Raw genomic sequence first — 17562 nt, forward strand, 5'->3', positions numbered from 1 at the left:
CACATTTATTGAACCTTGAATTGAGGACAGTAAGTATTAGAGGGTGAATTGGGATTTTGTGATTGCTTACTTTCTCTCATTTTATCCTACCGGTACACAGTCTAGCTGTCTTTGAAAGTAGTCTACGGTAAAGTTAATCGTGTTTTGTGGTATATGCTGCCACCCTCTGGATAAAGGATTAACTGCATTGTAGTTGAATTCCATCTCATTATTTAGGTAGCCTATTATTAAAATACTTCCACAAATTTCTAAAACTGTTTGACATTGTTAAAAGTAAAAACTATGTACTGAATCAATTCAGCTAAAAAGCAGAAAAGCTGGTGCTAATATTTGATTGGTCAAAATGCTGTCCAATCGCAACTTGTGTTTTCATGACGTACCAATTATGGTATGAAAAATGTCGGCCTTGTGTAGTGAGTTTGGTGATTTAGTTCAATTAAAAAAAGAACTGATAGCTGTAATATCGCTTTGTAAAGAAAGAGGACTTGTACATAGCGTGAAGTGGTAAGTAGCGTTCTTCTTGATGTTATTATGATCACTGTATTCCTTTCAGTGTATAATAGCTAGATTTGGTGATCTCACCGTTGTTAGCCAGCTAGCCAAAAGGATCAACATTGTCGTTAATTTCTCTCTTGTCTTGTCTCTTGACTTGAGTCGGAACGGTGCTATTTCATGTCTGATGTGGACAGCCAGAGCCCGGAGCTGTATAGGGCTAGGAAAACGTACCTCAATCCAGGGATGGAATATGTTATTGTACTCCTAATCATTTTGAAATTATGAAAGGTGAATTGAGAATATTGAAATACTGCTCGTTTTTAATTAAACTGCCGTTTTCGTAAGCATACTAGGCTAGTTAATGCTAAGAAACCCAGTGGATTTAACAACACTTCCACTCCAACACTAAGCGTCGCATTTTTTAAAACATTTTTAGTCATTTAGCAGACGCTCTTATCCAGAGCGACTTACAGTTAGTGAGTGCATACATTATTTTTTATATTTTTCATACTGGCCCCCCGTGGGAAACGAACCCACAACCCTGGCGTTGCAAACGCCATGCTCTACCAACGTCCCTGCCGGCCATTCCCTCCCCTACCGTGGACGACGCTGGGCCAATTGTGCGCCGCCCCATGGGTCTCCCGGTCACGGCCGGCTACGACAGAGCCTGGATTCGAACCAGGATCTCTAGTGGTATATGGCTGGGAAAACGTACATCAATCCAGGGATGGAATATGTCCTTATACTCATAATCATCCCTAAATGATTAAAGGTTAATTGAGAAGACTGAAATACTGTTCGTTTTTTTTATTAAACTGCCGTTTTCACCAGCATGCTAGCGTAGCTAATGCTATAGCAGCCCATTAGATTCCATAAAAATGGAATCTCCCGAGTGGCGCGCAGAGGTCTAAGGCACTGCACGTACCTTAGACCTCTGCGCCACTCGGGAGATTCCATTTTTATGGAATCTAATGGGCTGCTATAGCATTAGCTACGCTAGCATGCTGGTGAAAACGGCAGTTTAATAAAAAAAACGAACAGTATTTCAGTCTTCTCAATTAACCTTTAATCATTTAGGGATGATTATGAGTATAAGGACATATTCCATCCCTGGATTGATGTACGTTTTCCCAGCCATATACCACTCCGGGCTTTGGCTGTCCACATTCCGGCATAGTACCATTCTGACTCCAAAAAGAGAAGGGAACGAGAGGCGGATCCTTTTGGCTGACTAGCTAGCTAATGATAATTTGCAAGTCTGGCCAAATCTATTTTGTTCAGACATGAAGCCTTTTTATTTTCTTAATACAGGTTCATATTGAATTAGATAACACATAACATTAACCACGTTAGTGATATCACCGATGTTTGTGTGACATTATTTCAGGGCATCAGAGTTGGCATTTGCCCTGGACCCCCTGCCCAAGAATGGCCTACCCCCACTGGCATTTTTTACTGAGGTTTGTGTCCGGTAATAGATAGTTCACAATAATATTGTCCGTACAAATGCATGAACAAGCTGCTGATCTTTTTGAATTGATCACCGTTGAATTGGAGGCCATTTGAATGTTTGTTTTGCTTTACTCTGTCTGACCTCCTGGTTGTAGGAGGATGCTCAGGACCTGGATGCTCTTGGCCTGGCCAAGTCCTACTTTGACCTGAAAGAGTATGACCGCGCTGCCTACTTCCTTCGGGGCTGCCGCAGCCAGAAAGCATACTTCCTGTACATGTACTCCCGCTATCTGGTGAGATGGGGTTTCAACATTCACAGTAACATCGCCTTTTTAAAATGAGAATAGAGAATTTTGCCTGAATCCTTGTAACTCCTCCATGATGGCCATCCAATTCTGACAAGCTCTCTTATTTTCCTTTGTTTCCAGTCTGGGGAAAAGAAAAAAGATGATGAGACAGTGGACAGCCTGGGTGAGGAGCTAAGCTTTCTATGCCACCTCAGTCAAAACTTTTGTCTCTAGACAGAGTTCAATGTCTTGATTGGTTATATTTGTTTTGGTCTGTGATTGACTGCAGGGCCTCTGGAGAAAGGTCAGGTACGGAACGAGGCTCTGCGGGAGCTGAGGGTGGAGCTGAGTAAGAAACACAGTGCTGGAGAGTTAGACGGATTCGCTCTGTACCTGTAAGCCCCTCCCACAGTATCACACACACACACCCACCCAGTGGACTTGGACATGCCTCACATACATGTCTAGTGAGTCTTTAACCTCTTTAACCTGTAATATGAGTGTGTGTGTGTGTGTGTGTTTACAGGTATGGGGTGGTGCTGCGGAAGCTGGATCTGCTGAAGGAGGCAGTGGATGTGTTTGTGGAGGCGACCCATGCCTTACCTCTACACTGGGGAGCATGGTTGGAGCTCTGTAATCTCATCACTAACATTGAAATGGTACTACACACGTACTCAACTTAAGCAGATGAATTATCTTTTGAACCCACTACAGTAGTTCCCAGATCTACTAGACTACATAACATGGAATATTCCACTGATACTTGCGCCTCCTCTTCATTTCGTCAGCTGAAGTCCCTGTCTCTGCCAGACTGCTGGATCAGAGACTTCTTCATGGCCCACATGTACACAGAGCTGCAGATGATCAAAGAGGCCCTGCAGAAATACCAGAGCTTGATAGAGGCAGGCTTCTCCAAGAGCACTTATATCATGTCACAGATTGCTGTGGCCTACCACAACATCAGAGGTGGGTTTATTTCATACTTTGCTTTGTCAATTAAATGAGCAATATGAAGAAACACTTATTATTAACCTTCTCAAGCAGTTCGCACGTATTCTATTCATTTTCAGGTCTGTGCTTTTCTTTGTCATAGATATTGACCAGGCTCTGGCTCTGTTCAATGAGTTACGGGAGCAGGATCCCTTTCGCATTGAGAACATGGACACATTCTCCAACCTGCTCTATGTTAGGGTGAGACCCCACTGCTGCACCACAGTAATGACTGTCTCCATCTGGAGGTCTCTCTGTCTTTATGAACCTGTGTCTGTTGTTTCCACAGAGCATGAAGCCAGAGCTCAGCTACCTGGCCCACAACCTGGTGGAGATAGACAAGTACAGGGTAGAGACCTGCTGTGTTATCGGTAAGGGTCCCGCCACCACACAGCGGACTGAAAGCCACACCTCTCGCAAGTCAACTCCAGACATAAACCCATATCAAAACTCTTACTACGTTCAGTGCAAGACCCAGACCAAACAATGAGACTGAAACCAGACCTTCTAAGAGTCTCTAACCAGCTCTCTAGCAAGTGCTAGCAGACCTGCTGTTTTCAACTCTTTAATGATCGGCTATGAAAAGCCAACTGAGAGACCTGAGCCCTAGGACCATACGTCGGGACTACCGGCCGTGGTGACTCCTTGCTGTCCCCAGTCCGCCTGGCCTTGCTGCTATTCCAGTTTCAACTGTTCTGCCTGCGGTTATGGAACCCCTACCTGTCCCAGACCTGCTGTTTTCAACTCTTAATGATCGGCTATGAAAAGCCAACTGAGATTTATTCCTGATTATTATTTGACCATGCTTGTCACTTATGAACATTTTTGAACATCTTGGCATGGTTCTGTTATAATCTCCACCCGGCACAGCCAGAAGAGGACTGGCCACCCCTCATAGCCTGGTTCCTCTCTAGGTTTCTTCCTAGGCTTTCGCCTTTCTAGGGAGTTTTTCCTAGCCACCGTGCTTCTACACCTGCATTACTAGCTGTTTGGGGTTTTAGGCTGGGTTTCTGTACAGCACTTCGAGATATTAGCTGATGTAAGAAGGGCTATATAAAATAAAATTGATTGATTGATTGCTGTGTCTATCCTGTGTGTAGGTAACTACTACAGTTTGCGGTCGCAGCATGAAAAGGCAGCGCTGTACTTCCAGAGAGCTCTGAAGCTGAACCCTCGCTGCCTGGGGGCCTGGACTCTGATGGGCCACGAGTACATGGAGATGAAGAACACCTCCGCTGCCATCCAGGCCTACAGGTCAGACTGGCACTCCACTATGGCATGGCTCATCCTATGGGTATCGGGGGAGTTCAGCCCCATGGTTTTATAGTTCTGTGTTTATTTCATTTGTTCAGGCACGCTATAGAAGTGAACAAGCGAGACTACCGTGCCTGGTATGGCCTGGGTCAGACTTATGAGATCCTCAAGATGCCCTTCTACTGCCTGTACTACTATCGAAAGGCCCACCAGCTCAGGTGTGTGTTTGAGTAAAAACCAAGGGAGAGGGTTCTCATGTGGGTGCTTCTTATCGTGTAGTTAAGTGTATTACCAAATTGTCACACACTGTATTGTGAATGATGCGTCACTGTGACTCCTCAGGCCCAATGACTCTCGTATGCTGGTTGCTCTGGGAGAGAGCTACGAGAAACTCTCACAGCAAGTAGAGGCCAAGAAGGTTAGCAAGAGCACCATTGTATCTCTGTCACTAGTTTTCCTTTTTCCTGTATATTTCATTGTAATATTTTGTCACTCCCTGTAAATTGTCAATAACTTCTATTCTTCCTTTTTGGCCAGTGTTACTGGAGGGCTTACTCTGTGGGGGACGTGGAGAGGATGGCCCTACTGAAACTGGCAAAGTAAGGAGATCTTAGCGCGTACTTGTGTGTACCCACTTAATTATGTGTTTTTGAGACTTGGGCCGGGATTCAATCCAGTTGCGCTTTTATTTTTTAAAGGCAATGATTCTGTGTTTGTACAGACCACATTCACTGTAAACGCTGCATATGTTGGCTCACTTAGAAATTACTTTTAAATGTAAAGCGCACTATAACGTGGATCTACCGCTGATCGGGTTGAATCCCGACCACACATTCCCTAACATGTTTTTTGTTGACAGACTTTACGAGCAGCTTAATGAATCTGATGACGCGGCCCAGTGTTACATCATATACATCCAAGACATCTTCTCCTGTGGGGTGAGCAACCTAACTGTCCTCTGTGTGTATATACAGTCAGGTCCACAATTATTGGCACCCTTGATAAAGATGAGCAAAAAATACTAAAATAAATAATACAAATACTGAGCTATATTGTATGTTCCAAAAAATTGGGAAATGTATATAATTTTATAGTAATACAATTGCTCTGAGAAATAGAGTAATAAAACAAATCTTAAACATAGGGGTCAAAATTATTGGCACCCCTGTTTTCAATACAGGGATGGACAACTTTGATGGGGGTGGGGGCCATAGAAAATCAGAACTCGTCATGAGGGGCTGTTGCAGTTTTAAAGCAAGTATATTCTATTGTTCCAACTCGCAACAGACCCCCCTCAGTCTCTTGAGGATTGACCACGAGTTCTCAATGGGATTAAGGTCTGGGGAGTTTCCTGGCCATGGGACCCAAAATTTCGATGTTTTGTTCCCCGAGCCACTTAGTTATCACTTTTGCCTTATGGCAAGGTGCTCCATCATGCTGGAAAAGGCATTGTTCGTCATCAAACTTTTCTTGGATGGTTGGGAGAAGTTGCTCTCGGAGGATGTGTTGGTACCAATCTTTATTGTTAGGCAAAATTGTGAGTGAGCCCACTCCCTTGGCTGAGAAGCAACCCCACACATGAATGGTCTCAGGATGTTTTACTGTTGGCATGACACAGGACTGATGGTAGCGCTCACCTTGTCTTCTCCAGACAAGCTTTTTCCGGATGCCCCAAACAATCGGATAGGGGATTCATCAGAGAAAATGACTTTACCCCAGTCCTCAGCAGTCCAATCCCTGTACCTTTTGCAGAATATCAGTCTGCCCCTGATGTTTTTCCTGGAGAGAAGTGGCTTCCTCGCTGCCCTTCTTGACACCAGGCCATCCTCCAAAAGTCTTTGCCTCACTGTGTGTGCAGATGCACTCACACCTGCCTGCTGCCATTCCTGAGCAAGCTCTGCACTGGTAGTGCCCCGATCCTGCAGCTGAATCAACTTTAGGAGACGGTCCTGGCACTTGCTGGACTTTCTTGGGCGCCCTGAAGCCTTCTTCACAACAATTGAACCTCTCTCCTTGAAGTTCTTGATGATCCGATAAATGGTTGATTTAGGTGCAATCTTACTAGCAGCAATATCCTTGCCTGTGAAGCCCTTTTTGTGCAAAGCAATGATGACGGCACGTGTTTCCTTGCAGGTAACCATGGTTAACAGAGGAAGAACAATGATTTCAAGCACCACCCTCCTTTTAAAGCTTCCAGTCTGTTATTCTAATTCAATCAGCATGACAGAGTGCTCTCCAGCCTTTGTCCTCGTCAACACTCTCACCTGTGTTAACGAGAGAATCACTGACATGTCAGCTGGTCCTTTTGTGGCAGGGCTGAAATGCAGTGGAAATGTTTTTGGGGGATTAAGTTCATTTTCATGGCAAAGAGGGACTTTGCAATTGATTGCAATTCATCTGATCACTCTTCATAACATTCTGGAGTATATGCAAATTGCCTTCATAAAAACTGAGGCAGCAGACTTGGTGAAAATTAATATTTGTGTCATTCTCAAAACTTTTGACCATGACTGTACAACACACGTTGTTTACATGCTCAAATGCCCATGTGGGCTTGTTTACGTTGGTCAGACGAAATGCGCGCTCAAATTAAGAATAGCTGAAGACAAAACAGCTATCTGCACCAAAAATATGGACTAAGTGATCGCGTGGCATTATGTGAATGCTAATCATGGCTCAGCCTCGACTTTGAAATTCTGGGGAATTGAAAGTTGTTAGAGGCACTTTGGATCGACTGCTTAGATTGTGTCGAGCCCAAGGGTCTGAATGAACAGCTCTCTTTATCATATTCTTTGTAAATGTTTTTCTTTGTTTATTTCTGTCTTTTGCTATTCAAGTGGAATGTTTGTGTAGGAATCTCGAATGATTAACCTGTGTAGTTGCTGCTACTACTACTACTGACCGTATTGACATGATGAGTGGGACAGTCCCCTGCGAGGGTATATACTGTAGGTGCCTCCATTTTTCCTATTCAAGGCTCTGATGAAGGCGATTCATGCCGAAACTTAAGCCTATTGTTTGTTTGTCCCGTCAATAAATCTATCAGATTTACCCGGCAACAGTGCTCCTTTTTCTTTATTCTCCCGGATAGTCACCAGTTGAAGTATCCTAGGGTAAGGAATGTTTTGAGGATTTCCTTTTTCTAAAATGTTTTGAGGTTGGGAGGGATCTTAGACCATTCCTCCATACAGAATCTTTCCAGATCCTTGATACTCTTCTGTCTGCGCTTATGGACTGCCCTTTTCAATTCAAACCACAGGTTTTCAATGGGCTTCAAGTCCGGAGACTGAGATGGCCATTGCAAAATGTTTATTTTTGTGGTCAATTAACCATTTATTTGTGGATTTTGATTAGTGCTTGGGGTTATTGTCTTGCTGGAAGATTCACTTGCGGCCAAATGCCAGCCTCGATCAAGTTGTCTAAAATGTCCTGGTAGTTGTAAGAGTTCATGATGCCCTTGACCTTAACAAGGGCCCCAGGGACAGTGGACCCCTATCTTTTTAGATTTAAAAAAAAATAACTTGTTTAATAAAAATAATCTCTTCCTCTGAGCAATTGTATAAAATACTTTTTTGATCATCTTAATCAAGGGTGGCAATAATTATGGACCTGACTGATAGGGATGTTTTTGAGGGTTGTTTTTTAGTCCCCTGTAGCTCAGTTGGTAGAGCATGGCGCTTGCAACGCCAGGGTTGTGGGTTTGTTTCCCACGGGGGGCCAGTATGAAAAATGTATGCACTCACTAACTGTAAGTCGCTCTGGATAAGAGCATCTGCTAAATGACTAAAATGTAAATGTTTGTACTATTGAATCGGTCTCTATGGCAAAGCCCCCGCTGTGGTTGGAGTTTGTGTGCATATCTCTTCCTACAGGAGCAGCTGGAGCATGCAGAGGTGAGCACAGCCCTGCGTTACCTGGGCCAGTACTACTTCAAAAACCAGCTCTATGACGAGGCGTCACTCTGTGCGCAACGCTGCTGTGACTACAACGACGTAAGTACTGCCTGTACAACCTCGCACTCTTCAAGTTGAACAGTTGTTCTTTACATGTAAAGTATGTATGTTGATAAGATAGATACACGCACACTGCCTGTCCTGTATAGCTAAAGTGTCAGTCCTGTCTGAGGTACGGTGCTGAGTGAGTGATTGGTGTCCTTCCACCAGGCTCGTGAGGAAGGCAAGGCTCTGCTCAGACAGATCTCCCAGGTCAGAGACCAGACGGAGTCCTCAACCACAGACCTGTTTGGACCGCTCTCCTCCAACAACACTCCCATCAGGAGGGTGTCCCCCCTCGACCTGTCCTTCAACCCCTGACACGCTACCTTCTCTGGCTAGCAAAAAGCCCTGCCTCACTTTGACTCCATAACGGGACCACCTCAACCTTATGTCATCGAAGAGATTGTTTGCAAATATCGACCCTTTCTCGCATATATATGCAAATAGCTGTATGTTTACATAGTGAGGTGCAGGAGTTGCTACCTTACTTTTGAATACGAAATAATTCTCTAAACCATTAACGGTCTTGAGTGTCATTAGATCAATGGAAACTGCATGGAGAATAAATTGATTTCTTTACAAGATTGAGGAACAATACTGTTGCACCAGTCAACAAAAAAGCTTTTGGGGGGGATATAAAGATAAAAGCTGTATTAAGACATTTAAATTGACAAACAATATGAAAGCAAGACATTGACATGCGAGAATGTGATTTAAAATGGATATAAATTTGTAATATGCAATGGCGCAAGAGTTAATGTGCAAAAAACAAGACACCAGTATTGTGCATCAGTCCTCATTCAACCTCATCTACAACTAGAATCTCAAACGTTACCCTGCAATTTGACAAACTTTACTCAATTATTTATTCTCAATCATAATTGTAAATGTGTTATACTCAAACAAGATATGAGAAGTCCTCTCAAACCTCTCAGCAGGGACCCCCAGCTGTTCCACGTATATGAACTATTCCAGAGTTAGCACACCTGATTCCACTTGTCAACTAATTAAGACACTTGAATCAGGTGTGCTAGTTCAGGGTTACAACTAAAATTTGAAACGTCTGGGGGTCCACGAGGAGAGTTGAGAAGCACTGCTCTACAAAAACACATTTTTGCATTGTATAGGAAGACAGCTTAGTAGTGTATATACTGTAACAACATTTGGAATAAAATAAGTGACAAATATTTGAAACATGCCATTACAAGTAAGCAAAATGGTACACATTTACAGTTGTTTGATTTGCATAATGTTATAGAATATAAATACAGCATCCTGATTTTTCAGCTCTCAAGTCAGCACTTTGTGACCCTGTACCTTCCAGAGGGGCAGGGACCTGGGGGAGGAGTCAGACGGGAGCGCAGGATCCGTGAGTAGTGTATGGTTTGATCCTCACGGGGGCGTCCCTGTTGGTTGTTTCGTGACGGGGTGCGTTGTGGGAAAAATGAGTGGAAGAAGGGTCGTTTCTCTGGGGGCTGGTTCTCAGTGTTGCCTGCTGCTGCCCCTGCCCCACATCCCCTCTTCTTACAGGAGCCGGGCGTAGCAGAGGGGGGCATCTGCTGCATCTGGGCCAGGCACTCCGCCTTCCTCCTCAGGTCAGCCTTGACCAGCAGCAGGTCATTCTGCAGCTCCACCAGGGTCTGGTCCTGAGGGAGGGCCAGGAGGAGACGGACAGGAGTGGACAGGGTTAGAGAGGATGGGGTGAGGGTGAGTGAAAGGAGGGATAGTGGAAGAAAGAAATGATACCTGGTGCAGTTGTGTTAGTCCCCTTTAGTTTAGTCTTAAACCTGACAGTGGTTTGAGTAACAGGTAGGAAGAAGGGAGAGGGAGAAACAATGAAAAGGTTTTGGTCTAGAGAAGTGTCTACAGATTTAAACATATCTTCACACTGTGGGGAATCAAATGGTAGGGGAAACTAATGCTATCTCCCACCTGGATTTCCAGTTGAATAAGTGCCCTTTCAGAGTAACAAAAACTTCTGATGCAAAGACACAAACTAGCAGCAGCCCAACCCTAGCTCTCTACCTCGCTGCCTAGCAACAAAGTCCCACCCTGGCTTGAGGGAGAATTATATACTTGAATAGACATGTACCTGTTTGGCCAGTGTGCCGTCTGCAGCTGCGAGCGCATGGCGCAGCCTCTCCCCGCCCGTGTTGCGGCAGCATGCCCTCTCTCCAGACTGCAAGTTCAAACCCAGCTTCTGCAGGTCCAGACGCAACTGACGCATGTTCTGCAGGAGAGGCACAAACATGTTCAAACCCCCAGCAACCAAACCTGGTTATAGTGTTTAATACAGAGTGTCTGGGGCAATGTGTGAGGGGAGACTAGGCCCCTGGCTGGAGTACTGACCCTCTGGCCCTCCACCAGCTTGCGGTTGGCAGTGTTGGTCAGGGCGTCTGAGGGCTCTGGTGGAGTGAGCTGCCCCTGGATACACCTTAGCTCTGGGAGAGAAAATAGAGTTCTAGTTAGAAAGACCCAGGTCATGCTCCAATCAACCCTCTTGTTCCCACACTCCCAATCGTCCTGTCCCTCCCTCCTAACCTTGTTTTTTCTGCAGCAGCTCGGCGCGACACTGGTCCAGCTCAGCCCTCACTCTGCTCAGCTCTCCTGTGGTTGTGGAGGCCAGGCGCTGGGAGCGACGGGGGTTGGGCCCCTCCGACTCTCCCAGGGCCAGGGGTGTGAAGAGGGGAAGGGGGGCTGGCTCTGCTAGGGCTACCCCTCCCTTCTCCAAGGCAGCAGTCAGAGCCACTACCTGTTCATCACGCACCTAGGATGGGTGGGAAGATGGAAAATAATCAACCTTCTGTAGCATGAGAACTCCACTATTTTAAACCAACTGAAATAGCTGATAACTCATCATCTAAAGACTGTCCTATCCCGCTCACCTCCATTTCCTGGTTGTAGTATCTCTTGAGGCTTTTCTGCAGGTTGTTGATCTTGTCCTCAAACCTCTCCTCCAACAGAGCCCTCTCTGTCTCCAGGGTCTGGCTGAAGTCATTCTCCATACCAGAGATCACCTCCATCATCTCAGAGAACACCTGCTCCCTGATGGTGGCCTCCAGCACCTCCTTCTCCTCCCGCTGCCGCTGCACCTCCCTCTTCAGCACCTCGATGGCCCGCAGCAGAGCCTGAACACAGCACAGACATGACTCAGGCATGCACACTGGTTTAATGACAGTTTAGTTACAGGGGAGGGGGGGGGGGCGACATACATCTGAATCAAACATGGTGATGTCCCCCTCTTCACCATCACTGTCATCGTCTTCCTCCATCAGAGTGCTGTCATTGGAGTGAGGCTGGGGCTCCCGCAGCAGGGCCAGAATGTAGGCCACCCGGGTCTTAGTGGACGGCCCATGGACCAGCTGAGAGAGGAGACAGACAACACCCACGCAGGGGGCACAATAGCTTTCAGAAATCTGCATTTTCAAAATGCAGACCATCAAAACAATCTGTGTTTTAAACCATTTCACTTGCGTTTTATCGAAATACGTTTTTTTTTTTTCTTTGAGAGAGATGAGGGATGTGCAACTATAGTTTCTCTTCACACAAAATACATTAGTGCAACACATTTGGCAGAAAATAGTTTATCAGATGAAAGAAGTGCAATGCTATTTGACTAGCAGCCACACAAGTAAATTAGATTAGACTGAAAAAGCAAGGTATTTTTTGCAAAAATGATGCATGGCCATCATATTTCTAATGCTTATCATAGTAAGAATGTAGCCAGTTACATTTCTAAATGTTTGCTTGAAATTAATCTAGCATTTTAACTTGCTACTGGAGAAAAACTACACCGGAGGGAGGTACCGGAGAAAAGTAGCCTACACATCAGTCAGAGCCCTGTCTGGTAATTCAATGACAAGAACAAATATATTTTATCAGAGTGGAGAGGTGCAACTGAAGCATGAAATTAGTCCTTCTACATTCATGATTTGGAGCGACCCCTGACTGAAGCCGAGCAGATAGTACAATAAGAAGCATATTAGATCTGCGTTTAACAAAACGTAGCAAGATATTTTTTTCTGCATTTTCTTTACTTTTATGCGCACAAAACCCTACATTAACACGACCCCTGCAAACGTCACAACTACACCCACTGACCAGCTCTCTCTGAAGCTAGGGCTGTGTAACTGCAAAGGTAAGGTGAGATGGGTTTGTACCTGTGTGGCGATGGCAGAGAACTTGAGGGCCTGGAGGGTCTCGTCGTAGGTCGAAGCACAGGGGTTGATGTTGACCACCATACTGGAGCGCCCGCGGCCGCAGAAGAAGCCCTGCAGCACTCGGGTCAGTTTACAGTCTCTGAACGGCACCACCTGAGGGGCTCGTGACCTGTAGGGACAGGAGAATGGGTTCATCAGAACAGCACATTTCATTTCATGTATTTGATTAATTCCTGTTGTTTTGGCATAGTGTGAGTGTAGCCTACTTCTTGCTCTGGTTGTGCCTCATAGCAGCGATACAGCGGCCCAGGGTGTGGAGGGAGGTGTTGATATTGTTAGCCTCCTTCATCCGCTCCCCGTTGCGCTGGTCCTTACAACGCTCTGAGCCAGCCAGATCACAGACAGACAACCTAGTGGGAGAGAATCACTATTACTAATGCCAGGTCACGGACACTCAGGATAAGACAGTGGGCCAGAGAATGAGAGCCCTGGATGGGACTTACTCGCTGATGTGTGTGGCCTGGCCCTGGTCTGCCTCTGGGTGGACGTGCAGGATCCGGATGGAGAAGATGCTGTGGCTGCGGCTGGAGTTGTGGTTGAGATGAGTGCTGGCAAAGCTCTGGTTCCTCCGGCCAGCCCTGAGCACTCTCCAAGCCTCCTCGGCACTGCAGACCTGTACCCAGGTGAGGTCTGCACAACACAAACAGCAGCAAAACTGTCAGTAATGTGAACAAACTACAACAAAAAGCTCTCCAATATGATCCGCATAATATAATCACGATTAGAGACCGTTCTCTTTGTGAATATGAATGTGTGTGTGTGTGTGTTACCTTTCACGTAGGGGTTCCCCTGCTTGTCATCACTCAGCCGCAGAGTGGCCCTCTTCTTGGGCTGCAGGGAGGGCGGAGCATCCAGCAGGTCGTACAGGAATTCGTTGTAGATCTCGTAGAAGGCCACCCACACAGAGAACTGCACCCCCTCCTCCAGCTCCTCCCCTCCACTGTGGGACAGGCTGTCGGGCTCCAGACACACACTGTCAGAGTCTGCTGGGAGCGAGAGACAAGGGCATGTAGAGCAATGGCCACGCAACCTCCAGGATTATACAAAAGGAAAACACTACATATTCCCAATGCCTATATAATAAGCAGCTTTGTAATGCTGTGTACATGTTTTATAGGCCTAACTCTAGACTTCGCTTCAGGGCCCACCGGGCGCCAGAAAGCCAAGTTATGTTACATTCAGAACATTACCCTCTAGCTGGGTGGCGATGTGGCTGGTTATAGAGAGTCCACCGATGCCGCTGTCCCAGGTACTGGTGCCGTCACGCATCCGAGAAGTCATGCCATCCTCCTGTGATGGAGACACAGGGAGTAGTGCACGTGTCATCACGTGACTTACAGCAACCTGACCGTAAAAGAACGCTCATCTAATGCTTTCACACTTCAATTTCTGACCTGTGCTCCCAGTCTCCCTCCCTCACCTCTTTGAGCAGAGAGTCTCTGCGGATCTCCTCAGCCCGGACCTCACCGACGTTCAGCTGGCGTACCTCTTGGTAGAGGACAGGCTTGAGGTCCATGGCCCTGTAGAGGCGGCCCTGCAGTTTCCTGAACACAAACACCAGGGCTCTGGGCAGGAGACCCGCCTCTCGACCCACTCCTACAGGGGAAAGGTCACGTCAGTGCTCTGTGATATCTCCACTGTTAATATGGTCATATACTTACCAAACAGATAAGCACACTGCAGTAAAAAACGTTTGCCTTTCTGTGGTACATCAACAATCCAATCTCACCCTGAACAGTGTAGGTCTTGCCAGAGTTGGTGACGCCGTATGTGTAGAGGAGACGGCTCTCTCCACGAAGAACGTCTCTCACCATCTCCTTCATGGTGCTCTCAAAGAAGTCCTGTTGGGTGGTCTCCGGACCAAAGATCTGCAGAGGTGCATATGAAAAGACGTCAGTGAGCATTGTGAACGTGTATATTACAACGCATTATGTGTGTCATAGTAAAAGTCTTTCATCGCTCAGGGCGTTTATGAACGTGAATCTGTTACCTGTGAGAAGCTGAACTTGTGCATGCTCTGGGCCACTCCCCTCTCTGCACTCTTCATGTTCTGGGAGTCTTTGGGGGCTTTGAGCATCAGGCTCTCTTCGTTTAGCACACACACACAGCCCTGAAATGAGAGGAAGGAAAATGACACGTCTTGACTTGGAGAATGTCATAATGACAATAGAACAATATGTAATGATGAAGGGCAGATCTTACCTCTTCCTCTCCCCTTTCCTTTTCTCCCTCAGTCAGAGGGCGGATACGCAGAAACACCCTCACTTTGTCAGTGCTCCCCTCATCACCGTTGCCTTGTCTGGCCACTCCAGGCTTCACCGACGCTTTCTAAATATTGGACAGATATTTGTGACAGTACTGTACTTCTGTGATGAACAATTGGGTCGTATGTATTGTTGAAAATTTTCATACTATAGACCTATCACTGATCCCCTTTGTGTAAATGAGCGACACACTTTGAAAGTATCAATGGAAATCTGTGTTTGAGGTGCAAAAATGTTTATGAATGAACAAATGACAAGCAAAAATTACATATAGGATTGATAGGTCAGGCAGAGGGTCAGTATGGCTCTGAGCATTTCAGAGGGAATGGTCACTAAGCAAATAGTTTGTGTAACTTCTGACCAGAGGATAAAGGATTAGTGTTTGTGTGTTATAAAGCTCTTATTGTGAAAAGATGGCCTATCTCATTGCTATGTGACAAATCGCTGGAGGGCATCACACCCAATAAATAACTGTCTAGCATCTACCCTAAAGCCTTTTGCAAAGAAAGGGTCACAGTCTGGGAAAACTCAAACACTCACAAATACTGTCCAACTTCACAAACTTATTAACAGCTGTATCAACTGTAGCAGAAGATTCAGTGACAAAAGCAGTCACCAGAAACAAGCAGTCACCACAATGTAGTGTTACTTTCACTGATGTACAGGTAGGCCTGTAATAAAGGAACCTTAGATATCTTTTGAGTGCAGTGTTATTACTTCAGAGTTAAGGCCTCTCACCTCTCTGATGGATGGCCGATGTTCTAGCCCCGGGGAGATGATGGAGATCTCAGGCAGAGTGACTCCATTCAGTCGGCCTCCGATGTCAGCTGCCGTGGATTCAAACACAGCAATGCCATCTTCCTCGTTAGACAGGACTCCACACGGAGATGCCATAGACAACGCCATAACAACCTGTTGGGTGACTGAATTAAGATTATGGGATCACAGAGCTGTCAAGGGTGAATGAAATCTACATCAACACGTTTTCCAGGTTTACTTAACTAGTTGGTGCAAAGGATCCACTTTCATATATACAAGGCAATCTGATTAGAAGGGGACCTTGCATAAATTGAGGGCCAAAAGTCAAGACTGGTGTTTATTCTAGAGGGTTGTTATCCCAGTTTGTTCTCAAAAGTGGTTTAAATGTCCAACTAAGTCCCACCTCATATGTTGTGTAGTCAGTTAAAGTTATTTCCATGCCTCAATCCCAAATGAAAGGATGGCATTATTACTTTTAGACATCTGAATAATGTAGCTACAGGCCTGTTGCTGCAGAGCTGAAAACGTAGCCAAGATTTTTGAACCCACATAAAGCAATCCATTGGCTGGCTTTGTTATTGGCAGGTACACGCAAGCAGACTTACTGGTTTGTTTAGCTAGCTAACGTTGTAAGTCCCCCGGTAGCTAACATTAATAGTTAACATTAGGTAGTTAATCGTTTCTTAATAAAAATTACACTAATTAGCTATGTGTTGCATCTAATTTACAAATGTAATGTAACTAGCTAGCTAGGTTACGTTCCATTTTTTTCCATTTGTCTCGCTAGCTAGCGGATTAGCAAAAACAAGCTATCCTAGTAGTTGCGACCGTAGAAAGTTTTGTTATCTAGTTAGCAAAGCCAATGACCTTCACTTCAGGCAGCTTTATCAAGTCAATGCTGAATTATTTACCTCGTCAGTCGCGGGGAAGTAACTGTTTGAGCGGCGTCTGTGAGTTATCCTCGTAAATGCAAAAATCTAACTTTTTAAACAGAAACAACTTACTCTATCTAGCCATGAAACGCCACCTGGCAATGCCCATTGCTAGCCTTTGTGCACAGCCACTTCCCTCAAGGCGTCCACTGATTCAACCAATTCAAACATCGCGCTTCACGTGCACAACCAATCACAGGAGAAAGGTTACACAGATGCTGACCAATACGAAGTTCGTGGCTACAGACATAGTATTCAATTGGTCAACTAAAATTACTCAAGAATGCGAATTTAGAAAGTGTTTATTTTATCATTTGAATGTTTTAGTTATTTGTGGGTTATGCTATATCTACAAATGTTCTAGTACTGTTATCTAGGAAAATGCCATTGCATGGACCCTTGTCCGGACCGGTTGTAGTCCAGGACTATGACTAGGTTTAGTCTGGTCTGGGTCCGAAACTAGCCCTATCAAATCTAAGGGGGAACTGCTGAAAGGGGGAAAAAAAACAGTGATTGTGTGGTTAGCGAGCAAGAACACTATGTGCTGTGAGTACAGGGATGGGATTTCTGCCACAAATGTAGCAATTAGGGTTTGAACAGAAAACTTGAACCAGGCAGCATCCCTGTAGGCAAAGAATAAGCACACGGCCACACACCACCTGTGCCATATGTCCCGACTCCCGACCTCTTCCATACAGAGAGGAATAAAAATATATATATATTCATTGTACACAGGCCAGGGGATCTATCTAATTAAAATGGAAATAATTTCAAGAAGATGGAATATCAAGGTGAGCATTCCTTTAATTCACAAAAGAGTGGAGGATGCGGGCATCGATCCCGCTACCTCTCGCATGCTAAGCGAGCGCTCTACCATTTGAGCTAATCCCCCGATGTGTCGGTAGGGGACCACA

General features: G+C 45.5%; 2 protein-coding genes and 1 non-coding gene across 9 annotated transcripts; 1 reads left to right on the plus strand and 2 right to left on the minus strand.

Annotated features, from left to right (window-relative positions):
* The first annotated feature begins 396 nt into the window (after positions 1 to 396).
* Positions 397 to 9055, plus strand: LOC121579588 (cell division cycle protein 23 homolog). 3 transcript variants are annotated; one of them, XM_041894313.2, is made up of 16 exons: positions 397 to 504; positions 1883 to 1955; positions 2103 to 2240; positions 2376 to 2418; positions 2524 to 2629; positions 2761 to 2893; positions 3023 to 3200; positions 3328 to 3425; positions 3514 to 3595; positions 4325 to 4478; positions 4577 to 4696; positions 4821 to 4896; positions 5016 to 5077; positions 5338 to 5416; positions 8351 to 8470; positions 8642 to 9055. In XM_041894313.2, exons 1-16 carry the CDS (start codon positions 398 to 400, stop codon positions 8789 to 8791), a joined length of 1719 nt encoding a protein of 572 aa, XP_041750247.1. In that variant the 5' UTR covers position 397; the 3' UTR covers positions 8792 to 9055. The 3 variants fall into 3 exon arrangements, with proteins under 3 accessions (XP_041750247.1, XP_041750248.1, XP_041750250.1); XM_041894316.2 differs by lacking the exon at positions 397 to 504 and having other exon boundaries at positions 1890 to 1966; XM_041894314.2 differs by lacking the exons at positions 3328 to 3425; positions 3514 to 3595.
* A 52-nt stretch (positions 9056 to 9107) lies between these two features.
* On the minus strand, positions 9108 to 16785 carry LOC121579589 (kinesin-like protein KIF20A). 5 transcript variants are annotated; one of them, XM_045224456.1, is made up of 18 exons: positions 16628 to 16785; positions 15696 to 15880; positions 14896 to 15021; positions 14684 to 14803; positions 14423 to 14561; positions 14114 to 14289; positions 13884 to 13983; positions 13464 to 13679; positions 13137 to 13323; positions 12900 to 13043; positions 12634 to 12802; positions 11686 to 11835; positions 11359 to 11601; positions 11015 to 11240; positions 10823 to 10914; positions 10566 to 10703; positions 10220 to 10260; positions 10032 to 10119 (listed from the first exon to the last, which is right to left on the minus strand). In XM_045224456.1, the coding sequence occupies exons 2-17, from the start codon at positions 15861 to 15863 to the stop codon at positions 10255 to 10257; spliced, it is 2400 nt and encodes a 799-aa protein (XP_045080391.1). In that variant the 5' UTR covers positions 15864 to 15880; positions 16628 to 16785; the 3' UTR covers positions 10032 to 10119; positions 10220 to 10254. The 5 variants fall into 5 exon arrangements, with proteins under 5 accessions (XP_045080388.1, XP_045080390.1, XP_041750251.2 ...); XM_045224453.1 differs by lacking the exon at positions 10220 to 10260 and having other exon boundaries at positions 9108 to 10119; positions 15696 to 15869; XM_045224455.1 differs by lacking the exon at positions 10220 to 10260 and having other exon boundaries at positions 9108 to 10119; positions 13464 to 13676.
* Positions 16786 to 17467: 682 nt separating this feature from the next.
* Positions 17468 to 17540, minus strand: trnaa-agc. The gene has a single exon. It is a non-coding gene; the product is annotated as a tRNA-Ala (tRNA).
* Positions 17541 to 17562: the final 22 nt, after the last annotated feature.

Source organism: Coregonus clupeaformis, chromosome 13 (assembly GCF_020615455.1).
Source record: "Coregonus clupeaformis isolate EN_2021a chromosome 13, ASM2061545v1, whole genome shotgun sequence".
Classification (NCBI taxonomy): Eukaryota; Metazoa; Chordata; class Actinopteri; order Salmoniformes; family Salmonidae; genus Coregonus; species Coregonus clupeaformis.

Coding starts and splice junctions, on each gene's coding strand:
- LOC121579588 (XM_041894313.2), top strand. CDS start 398: ATGTCGGCCTTGTGTAGTGAGTTTGGTGATTTAGTTCAATTAAAAAAA. Junction 2,241..2,375: donor ACATGTACTCCCGCTATCTG/GTGAGATGGGGT, acceptor CTTTGTTTCCAG/TCTGGGGAAAAGAAAAAAGA. Junction 4,897..5,015: donor AGCAAGTAGAGGCCAAGAAG/GTTAGCAAGAGC, acceptor CTTTTTGGCCAG/TGTTACTGGAGGGCTTACTC.
- LOC121579589 (XM_045224453.1), bottom strand. CDS start 15,863: ATGGCGTTGTCTATGGCATCTCCGTGTGGAGTCCTGTCTAACGAGGAA. Junction 15,022..15,695: donor ATCGGCCATCCATCAGAGAG/GTGAGAGGCCTT, acceptor TCCAATATTTAG/AAAGCGTCGGTGAAGCCTGG. Junction 11,836..12,633: donor TCTCTGCCATCGCCACACAG/GTACAAACCCAT, acceptor CTCCTCTCTCAG/CTGGTCCATGGGCCGTCCAC.